This window comes from Pteropus medius, unplaced genomic scaffold (assembly GCF_902729225.1).
Source record: "Pteropus medius unplaced genomic scaffold, Ma_sr-lr_union100, whole genome shotgun sequence".
NCBI classification, from domain to species: Eukaryota; Metazoa; Chordata; class Mammalia; order Chiroptera; family Pteropodidae; genus Pteropus; species Pteropus medius.
This window is the reverse complement of record NW_024350319.1, coordinates 15,695,600-15,707,030: the sequence shown is the minus strand read 5'-3', so window position 1 is coordinate 15,707,030 and position 11,431 is coordinate 15,695,600. Positions and strand designations below refer to the sequence as shown.

Here is an 11,431-nt window from a genome sequence, read left to right as displayed (position 1 = left end):
CTCTATTACCTTTTCATTTATTTCTCTCTATACTCTTGGATCAAGTTTTGAATCTCTTCAACTTTAAAGTAAGACTCTTATACTTTTTAATTTCTCTCTTTTAATTCTATTTTATATTGGAATTATTAATGCTCATGTGTTCTTTGAGAAGTAAAAACATATTTTTCAAGCCTCTTCATATTTTCAAGCATGGAAGTTAGCGTTCAATATACCCATCATTTGTTCTTGCTTCTGACAGGAAGATAAACTTAGCCTTTTCTCTGCTTGTCATTAAACCAGTGCCATTGGGTCCCATGAGTATTAGTTGGTATTGAGATATCAAGATATATATTATCCTATATTGCATCATTTTCTTTTATTGTCTCTTTGAATAGAAGTTAAGAACATAGCCTTAGAGGTCAGATAAACCTGTATGATACTGGGCAACTGTCTGAAACTCTGTAGGCCTCAGTTTCCTTGTTAATAAAACATGGATAATAACAGATCCTAAATCATAATACTGTGATGAAGATTAAATAAAATGTAAGTTGAATGTTTACTATATAGAAAACACTCAGTAAGTACTAGTTCTAATTATTGTGATTACTTTTGCTAAATTGTAAGCTTCTTGAAATGGGGAATCATATCTTTATTAAGCAATTAGTACTTAATACAAATTTATTATTATTCATTTATGTAATAGTTATGTTTAATGATAAGAATTCCAGAAAATGAAACATATTGGAATTAAGATTATTAGATTTGATTCTGGTTTCTTTATGTTACATTTTTTTATTTCCCATAAATTGATGGGTTGCACTTAGATGCTATTTTATTTCTTTCTCCTGATTTGACTTAAAAAGTTTTTTGAAACCTATTACTCATTTCTAAACTTTCTTTTGTCTTTTCTTGCTGGGTGGGGGCATTCAGATTCAAATTCCACTAGTTTTTTTAAGCATCAACTCTGTGTCAGATTCTGTGCTAGGTGCTCAAACATACCCAGATATTATCTCCATTTCATGGATAAGAAAACCAAGGCTCAGAGAGTTCAAGTGAATGGCCTAAGTTCATACAGTTAGTAAGTAGCAGCTATAAGAATGACATTACTTAACTATAAGCCAGTGAGAAAGAACTTTAAGAGGAATATGACTAAATAGTATGAAGTACAAAGAGAGAGGTTTTTTTTTTTTCTTTGAAAGAGTGTGAGAGAGAAGAGTAAGGGAAGTTTTTGTGAAGGAGATGAAATTTAATCTTTGAGATGACCAGTCAATCTATGAACGATCAAGTAGACTAATCTGGAGCAAATATTTTTCTTTTTATTCCTTACATTCTATTTTAGTTATATATAATAGTTTATGTTTAGGGAATATAAATGCAAAGTAGACCCATTGCCACTAATGGGAAGATAAAATGGTAAACATGGGAGAAAAGTGTTTTACTCGATGATATGTGGACTATAAGTACATTCACAGGCTTTTAACATATAAAGAAAGATCTAATGGAAGAAGACCCAATGTCAATGTTCAAAATGATAGTACATGTGTCTTTTCACCAAGTTTAGTTACAGTTCTCATAATACAAAACTAATCTTTGAAACGCTTGGTAAATATGCTGATTCTGGGTACAAATGAATCCTCCACTTCTGAAAGCTTGGTATGGGCTCCGATTTAGGTCTCCAATACATGTCCAGCGATTTTTCGTGCCCTTTTGTGAAATACACCATTTGGCATGATCCTGATAAGAACTGAAATAAGAATGTTCAGATATTTTAATTGCTTTGACATTGTAGACATGGTAAGAAAGGGAGCAGTTTGAAGGAAGCTCTTGTCTCTTTCGCTGCCAGGTTTCTGCTAGCAAGTGCGTCTTCAATCGTTGAGCCATCCAGGCTGCAAAAATGTCTAGAGTTTATAAGAAGAAAGATAATGGGATTAGTGTTTATACTTAGATAAGTCTCTGAAAATATATTCAAGAATGGAAATCATCATTCACCCCTGATATGTCGATGTCACTAGCACAATAATAACATAATTGAGATAGTGAATGACAGAATATTTTATAAATGCTAAAGTAATATGCAAATAAAAGTTATTATTATTACTATGATGATATTAGTGTCTGAAAATGTTCTTTTTCTTCCTTTCTTTTCTACTTTTTTCTCCTGAAAAGTCAGAATATTTTTTCTACACAATCCAAAGTGAGTCCAACAACAGAGTTACATAGCATATTGTTTGATGATGGTCTTTCATACCATCAAGAAAAGAATCAGATTTTGCAAAATGGAAGAAGTTTTGTCCCTGGGCTGACTGAAGTGTGACGAGGTGCCGGCTAGGGATCGCTGATGAGTTGGAGCTGGCACAGAGCTTGGGCACGTGAACAAGCTCCTGGTGAAAGGTAGACGGGATGGAACAGCTATAAATCTTTGGGTTGCAGACCAAGAGTTGAGAATCTGAAACAAGAAACAATAAAGAAAAATTGAGAATTAAAATATAAGTGGAAATCTTGTTGATATTATAGATCTTTTGTGAATTAAAAAAAAAACAAAATAAAACTATTCTCTTTTTTAAGCCAATAGCCTGCAAATAACTTTTAGTTAAAACAATTGATCCTTACTGAGCATTTCCTACTTTCTAGGTATTGTTCTATGAGTTTTACATAGACTTACTAGTTAATTCTCATAGCAACTTTATTATTAGGTAAGTTCTTTTATCATTATCTTCATTTTATAGGTGAATTAACAGAGAATTCATGTCATGCTGAAAGGTGTAAAGCTTGTAACTACAAACCCAGGTAGTCTGGCCTTGGAGACCATAAGTTATTTTCTCTTATATGTACATATACAAAAGTAGAGCACTCCCATGTACCAATCATCTACCTCCAAGAATGATCAACTCATCAGCATGCACACCTAATCTTGATGCTAGTCAGCTGTCTATCATTACATGAACTACATTAGTCAGCTTGGGGCTTGACTTGGCTCACAAATCCTTGCCATAAGATGAAAATCGTATGAAAAACATTTCTAAACCTCTTATATCTAGATGCAAGTCACTCTTTGCCAATGTTTAGCAACCACCTCAGTAAAAAATGATTGGTAAACAGTGGTTCTTATTCTCTTCCTCCCTCATCGTAGTTTTCCAAAGTCAAATATTTTGGTCATTTGAGCTTGAGATCTTAAAGGAAGATCATCTGGGGGCTCAGAGGGGTCAGGCTGGCAGCCTACAGGCAACATGAGATTTACACAATTTTTCAAAAAAATAAAATGAGACCATTTTTAAAAAGCAGAAGATTTCTCTCTCTCTCTCTCTCTCACACACACACACACACACACACACGCCTGCAGCACACACACACACACACACACACACACACACACACACACACACCACCTAGATTTCTGGTTACTAACCATTAGGTCTACATTGTCGCAGAGCTACAATATGATGGAGCTGAAGTTTTTATGGGAAACTAAGGAAGAGTCAACATTCCAGTTTGTCACTGCCCTGACTGCCATGCAACATCTACTTGTTTTACTCATTTCTGTTACCTGCCTGGCCTCTGCAGACATTTTAAACTACTACCCCAATCAAATGCTTAGAATTCTTTGAAGGACCAGTAAGTGAGCCTGCTCAAGGCCTAATCATGGCAAAGCCAATATTAGAATGTAAGTATTAGAGTGTCAATGAATAGAGAAATAAATCAAGTGATAAATTTATTAATATATCCCAAATCCCTTCTTAAACATTGCTATCTCCCTTAAACACGCTTTAAAGTTACCTATTGCTTCGTACTGGTTGTACTTGAAAGTTACGCAGATGCCAGTTTGTCCATTTCGTCTCCCTGTGGGTGGATAATCATAGCCTTCTTCAGGAATTGGAGGAAACTGGGGAATAGAATGTATCAGCCAGAACCCCTGGACTTTGTTCCACAGCAATATTCCTACCAAAGATAGTTAATATATGTAAATTGGAAAAACAAAATTCCTTTTAAATAGGATTCAAAGTTGCAACATTTAAGTTCATTTCTACTTCAGGCTAATATTTTATTAGGCTGATAGTCACAAGAATCATGCTTATTTTTTCAAAGATGTCAAAACCAATTCAGGCACAGATTACATTGTCCCATTATAGATAATAACCCACCACAAAAGAGGATCCAAGGCAGCCACTCTGTGATAAGTTAAGAGAAATTTCATCGAAACCATAAGGAAAATTTGTTTTGGCAGAATGCAAATTTGCTAAGTTGGAATTTGACCTTGTTAAACTATACAGTCATCTGGTAAGCTTCAGATTCCTCTTCACTGCTAAACAGCTAAGCTAGTTTCAAAAGCCAGTAAAAAAACAAAGTTGAAAGAGAAAATATCAAATGAAGAAATGTACTTGCAGTAATTTGTTGTAAGAAAGGGATGCTCAGTTGTTTGCAGAAGAGTCACCTAATTCCCCAAGTCCGGAAAAAAAGAGGCAAAGAAACAAAAGAGAAGCCATGCTAAACCATCCCAGTTAATTGTGTTTAGTAAAAATCTCTAGAGCAAAAAATAACATGAAAGCCAGAAGAGAAAATAAACAAAGATTTTCATCATTTTGTGACCTGGCAAAAAAAGCCCTGCCCAGCAGGCATCTATGACTATTTCTGTTTATAAACTACTCTGTTTATAAAACTTCAGAGTAGTTTTGGTATACTACCTAGACTTTTCCATTTGCATATGACTATGCAACATAAACATTCATGTTTGCCTTTTGGTTAAGTGGACACTAAATGCCTGCTAGTTATTTCTTTTTCAAAAACACACTTTAAGAAGGTTCTCGATTGCTCTCTCAGTGCATATAAATCAATATCTGTGTGTGGGTAGGAAATGTTCAAAGTTCCATTGCCTAACTGAGCTGGATGACTTTCAGGGGTTCTCTTCTGCCCAGATGAGTGTACTATTTGGCTGTAATCCTAACCTCCTGGTATAAATGCCACAGGATGTCAGGGCACCTGTTGGCAAAGTGAACTCCCCCACTTGACATCGGGCCCAACTCCCTTTCCAGTCTTTTTCCCAAACCCTTGTAACAACTAGCAGGATGGAATTGTGGTGAGAGGTTGTTGAAGAAGAAGTTGGAGACATGGCATATTATAAAAATTATTGGGTTCCATGCAAATAGGACCATCAGGAGGGAAACTTGGCTAAATCAAAAGCTTTCAATGTTCACGAATTTTAACCGCCATTACAAATTTCATTCTTTATCAGAGGTTGCAAACTGGCAGCATACAGGACATATCTAACCTACAAATACATATTATGTTTTAAAATGTTGAATTCATTGCCAACATTTAAAAGTGGGGGAGATTTCCCACAAGTACTAATTTTCCTCTGAAAAACTGCATTCCTATAAGGCACGCTGAATAGTAACTGTTCCTTTAGACTAAGCATGTGCTCTCCACTTTTCCAATTATCTGCTAGTTTAGCCCACTTCGCTTGCTGACATCACTTGCCTGTTCCTGAAGACATTTGGGTTTGGAACCTTCTCAACACTTGTTGCCATGAAAAGTTATTCATAATATACCAAGTTGAAAAAAGGTTGAAAAAGTCATAATGAAGGTTTTATAAAAATATTTTAAAATATGTATTATAAAAAAGTAGAAAGGATTAAATGTGATCATTTAATGTTTTTAAGAGTACAGATTTATTTTTGTTCATTGCATTTTTAATTTTTCTAAAATTCATATACATGCATACATAGTTTATAATAATATGTAACAAAATATGTAACAAAATTGCTATAATATAAAAATTATTTGAAAATAAATTTTCAAAAATGTTTATTACAGTACAAAGAGTTAATTTTACTCTGTGTAAATTATACCTCAATAAACCTGACTAAAATGTGTGTGCGTGTGTGTGTGTGTGTGTGTGTGTGTGTTTGTGTGTGTAGCTGGTATTTCCAGTAGTCAGTACATGGATTTCTGTTATAAAGCATTATTTAAAAATATGTTAAGAAAAGGAGATTTGTGAAAAGCAGATTGCTAAGTCAAATTATAACTTGTGTAGAAATCATGTGTTTTGATAACTCAAAATAAATCATTAAAACGAAAAGGTATCTTTTTAGTGTAGAATATAAGAACATTCAAGATGGAATATTTAAGAAAATGTTGATTTCCAGTAGGAAAGAAACACTAACAGCTTTTGTCATACCTTTGGTGTGTCCATACTTTCTGCTGTAATTCACAGATTTAGGGACTCCATCATTGTATATTAGGTAGGCAGTGTCATTATTCTGCAGGAACATATTAGTGTTATAAAGATGTAAATCTTCCACTCACAAATGCTCACAATATTTCTACCAGCTACCTAACCTGCAATACAGAGCTTTCATTCACATACATGAAAAGTCATTCTTTTCCCTAAGAGGCAACTTCTCCATCAATGTGAATTCTGTGACATGCAAGACAAGGGACAGGAAGTCCATTCTCAGCCATGCATGGATCTGTCTTGTGTGACAGAAGCCCTGCCGATGTGGGGAATATTCCTATTTCTCTTTGTTGTTTTGAACCCATGTTTCTGATTTGGCAGCTAGTGTATAATAAAGAAATACTTAAATATTTGTTCAGGAAATGAAGAAGGAACAACCAGCCAAGGATTACATCTGGGTTTTTTTCCATTGATATTATAGGTGCAATGCAGAACTGGTTGTCAGGATCTGATTTCCTCTGCCTACTTTGTGCTTCACAGCTTGGTCATAGCTTTGTGTTTAATCAGATTCTTCATTCTCTGTTTCTCCTAGCTCAGGGATAAGGGAGGATTTTTCTTCAATCTCTTTTTGTGTCACTTCACCTTTCTAACTTGGTGTTTCCCTGCTTAGGAAAAGTGGTGAAACTGAATATGTGATACTGAATTTCCTCTCATATGACAAAATACTAGTCAATTCTCCAAACAGTTGGCCAAATCTCTGAGTCAAAAGGAAGCTATTATTTTGATAGTATCTCTTTGTCATGTTTTGGAAAGTGCTTATATTTGTTTTGTGCAGTTTCATTTCATTTGTGTCATGATGCAGGGACTTTTATTGAAGCCAATAATGTCAATATTAAAAAATCTCAATGACAATGACATAATTAAAAACAAGAAAGGGCAGCTCACGTCCTTAAAAAAGGCCCTTGCTTTTCTCTTGGAAAAAAAGTCAATAAATGAATCTATTATAGTTGCTTAATTATTTGATGTAATCTAAAAACGTCTGTAAAAAATGTACAACATAATCTGTCTAGCATTCTTGGCTACTGTGTTTAGGAATATCTAGGAAATTAAGCTGTTTTCTTACCCTCATTTTCCATAATTGACCATAGCTACATTGGCATGCATATCCTCCTCTGGAGAACTCTGATAGTTAGTTATTCTATAAGCCTGAAGCAAATGTGGCAATGAGGCCATTGTGTGCCTTTGGAGTGCAATGTGGAGGGGCTCTGGAAAGATTCAATGAGGAACTCTTTCTTAAAACAGATGGAGTTCATTATTCCAACCAGGTGTGGAACAGCCAGCTAAGGTTATATGGGTTGTAGCCCTAGTGGGGAGAGAGGCTCTCTGATATAGGAAGAAAGATCATGGATTTAAGAATGGACAGATGTAAGTGTGTGCCTTTGCACAGCTTTATTCCTTTAACACATATGTTAGGTATTATTTTGACTACTGTTGTTGAACAGGAGGGGTATCTGTGGTCGCTGCTCCCAGTCTAGCAGAGAGTATACACAGGCATGTACAAACAATTGCAGCATAGTTTGATAAGTGTTATTATGAAGGTGTTTGGAAGGTTCTTAGATACAAAGGCAAAAGAAGAAAAACAATTTAAAAGGTAACCCAGTTATTGGCCTAGGTCACCTTGACATTTGAGATTTAAAACCGGTTGGTCTGATCTTGCATTTTACTCTGTTAGAAGTTCAGTTCCAGGTCAGGAGGTGGGGATTTATGTTCTAAAGGTCACTCTGGCACATGGTTCTAGTTTCCAAAAAGCACCCAGTCTCACCTGGATATCACTCACTATTGTTGCTCTTCTTTTGGGTCCATACCAATCAAACATGGAAATTAGCCCTTTACTGTCATTTTCTTCATAGAATCATTCAAGGCATTGTGTGTTAACAGGTTTAACTGAAGTTCTGAACATTGAACAGTTTTACATTACCATGCTGACCTGCCCCTAATTTTCCTCAATGTTTATTATACTCTTTAATTCCTACCTCCCATCTACTTTTTTTTTATATTGCAGAGCAGTTTAGCTCTCTTGTCCTCGTGGGCATAAACAACCCACGACTCATGGCATATGGATCGCAGATCTGTATTTCATTGTAAATATTTTCATTAGAGGGATAAGATAGCAAGTACTGAGCAAATTAGGAGAATCTGGCACCTGAACACTTCAATATGTAATTAGTTCACATCTCCCCCAGTGATACTGTTGGACATGGTGCCAAATGTACCAATAAATTGGCTTTGCTGTAGAGTCTGATGACATATTTCCCAGGCTCTCACTCAGATTGGTTCAGATTCTGAGCTAGTTTACTTCACATTGCTAGGATTGGGGATTGAGTAGGTGAGTGGTTAAAATCTTTTGGAAGCTTTGGATTCTATTTTACGTATTTTATATGATTTAATTAATAATTAACTATAACATACCTTGGAGGCATATGCTTCATACAGCTGTTCTAAGGTCCTTCCCAAAACACTCTTGGTGGTATTTATTAATTGCTTACTCCTCCTCCAGCTTCTGGTTGTAGAGTCTAGGTATAGATACTCTAACCCAGTCTTTCTACTTTCCTTGTCTTGTCTTTTAGGTAACTTATAAAAGGTAAACCTAACAAAAGAGATAATTATGAATTACTAACATTTATTGACTGCTTCCCTGGTGACAGTCACAGTGTTAAGCACTTAAATATATCGTTTCATTTAAGTTTCACAAAAGGCCTCTACATCTAATGAAAGAGATGAGGTCAAGCTCTTTGACTGTTTTCCCCCACCCTCATTATTGCTCATTTCCAGATAAGGAAATGCAAATCCGATTGGATTTATTGTAAGACATTAACTGGCCTGGTGGGTAGGGTCCCTGTAGTGGAAGTCTATGTACATCGAGAGTGCCTCATTTTGTTGTTTCCACAGTCCATATGGCTAAAGTGGGGAGAAGGCCAAAGCCAAGGCCTGGACTGGAGAGGTTTTCAATACATTTATCTCTTCTGCCCTAAGTGCTTGGCATGTTCATCTTTGCAACTAGCTGGCTGGGTCTGAGATTTGGGATGGTGCTTCCAGGTAGATGGAAGATTTCTTGAGCCTCTGGCCTAAGCCACATTCTTCAGCTCAGTTTCTCAGAATGCTCTACTTTGAAGATTCAGGGCCAAGGTCAACTAATTATGTGGACACTTTGTTTTCCTTTACTATTGTCTTCTGTTTGTATATCTCCTTTGGGTATCACACAGGGAGAAGAGGTGATGGGCCCACATAGCACTCAGGCATTTTTCGATCATTTAGCTGGGGATTTCTCCAGGTACCCTATTCACATTTTGGGGCAGGCCATTTTTTGTTGTGGGGGACTGTCTTGTGCATTGGCCTCCACTTATTAAATGCTAGCAGTACGTCCTAATTGTGCCAATCAAAAATGTCTCCAAACATTGCTGAAAGTTCCCTGAAGGCAAAATCCAGATAGGGTAAGCTTCTGCGTGAGAGTACTTGTCTAGCCAAGTACTCTCTAATAGCACAAACTCCACAATTAACCCTCAAAACATTCGCAGTGAAGCAAACATTATAATGCATTCGCTATTACCACACAGCAGTGTCTCAACTGCCAATAAAAGCTTCTCACTCTTTACTTGGTTCTCTTTAATCTAATGCTTCTATTTAAGTAAACTCTTTCCTGCCCTTCCCATTCTTTCTCACTCTAAGGGCAAGGTCCCCACATGTGACAGGAAGGAAGAAATTATTCTTTGGTGCTGACATGATGTTACTCTGCCCTTTAAGTCTCACAATAAAATGTAGCAGTTTGAGACTGTGTCTCACTGTCTGCTCAGCTGAGCATCCTCTGATGGATATTGCTAGGTAACATGTCCATTCAGTTGTGGCAAAAATACATTTTTTATACTTATCACTATTTGGTGACTCACCAGTGAAGGGGGTGTGAACTATCAGTGTGCCGTGGCACATCAGTTGAGAATTAATGCTTTTAAATATTTTTCCTGGGTGACTATTTCCAATTATACACTGAAGATTCTCAAATCAATTTCTAATCGAGATCTCTATGCTCAGGCCAAAGACTTTCAACTTCATATTTTTGCAATCAACTTTATGATATTTTGTTCCAAATTTCCTCATCCTCTGCTGTTAGAGAACACATCCTACAGTCGCAGAAGCCAATAATCTGAAAGTTTTCTTAACTTCTCCCTCGCTCCTACAATCCTCAGCCCGTCCATTACCAAGTCTTCTCAGAGAGTTTCTTCCTCTGTGTTTCCACCACCACTTCTCTAAGTTGGGTTCACACCTCTTCTCACCTGTAATGCTACAAAAGTCCTATTGGTCTCCACGACTCTAGACTGGTCCCCGGCTAGCCAGCCTTCACAGTAATGCCAAGGAGCTTTCTAAAATGCAAATCTGACCACAATACATCCCTGCCTGAAGTCCTTCAGTAGCTCCCTTCAGAAGGCCTTCATGACCTGACTCTCATCTATCTCTCTAAGCTCAACACTTGCCACTTCCTCACATTCTCCTGAGGAGCCAACAATAATGAACTGCTTCAAACTCACCCCATTACTTCTTGCCTCTGGACCTCCTCGTTGCTCCTTCACTGGCCTGAGATGCTTTTGCATCTCTGTTGGTTTTCTAACTAACTCGTATTCATTCTTAAAAATTAGCTCAAAACTTTCTCAGAGAAACTTTTTGGGCTCTATGCTCCCCAATGCCCCATCTATGCCCTTACTGCATAACTAGGAGCTCCTTAAGAGGTAAAAAATATGTTCTGCTCATATTTATATTTTTAAAACTCAGCACAGGGCCTGATATGAGCTCAGTAACTGTTTACTGAGAGGCTGAGTGAGTATGCCTGTGTTCTCTAGTTTACACAAAGCTCGACGCTGATTATAATGGCAAATCAAAATACCCTAATTAAAGAACAAAAAGGTGATCAAAGCTTTAGGAGAATCTATGACTATGATGCAATGCTCTGTTTAGTCTCTTTAACGCTGTGCAAGAGGCCAGTGAACACCTCATACTCCAAGAGCTGCCTAATAAACGAGGTTGACCAAACAATGCTGTGTATGATCACCCTTCTTTCTCATTGTCCTAAGGAGGAGCGTAAGCTCCAGTATCAGAAAAATAATAATCTGCCATTTCTCCTTTGTCAGTCTCTCAAAAAATGTTGGAAGGGTTCTGTTAGGAAAGACACAATGCAATGAAAGAAAATTGCCAACCGAGAGAAGTTGTCAGTTCTACCCCACATCTGTGGCCACC

The 11,431-nt window shown here is 36.8% G+C and overlaps 1 protein-coding gene across 1 annotated transcript in view; it reads right to left on the bottom strand.

The window, feature by feature from the left end:
* Window positions 1-1,395: 1,395 nt before the first annotated feature.
* DNASE2B (deoxyribonuclease 2 beta) overlaps window positions 1,396-11,431 on the bottom strand; it is a 23,517-nt gene continuing 13,481 nt past the window's right edge. The window contains exons 3-7 of the mRNA XM_039838696.1: window positions 8,618-8,795; window positions 6,152-6,233; window positions 3,754-3,915; window positions 2,228-2,425; window positions 1,396-1,877 (exon numbers count right to left, since the gene is read on the bottom strand). Coding sequence (XP_039694630.1) covers window positions 1,537-1,877; window positions 2,228-2,425; window positions 3,754-3,915; window positions 6,152-6,233; window positions 8,618-8,795 — 961 coding nt within the window. The 3' untranslated portion in view covers window positions 1,396-1,536. The remainder of the gene's footprint in view (window positions 1,878-2,227; window positions 2,426-3,753; window positions 3,916-6,151; window positions 6,234-8,617; window positions 8,796-11,431) is intronic.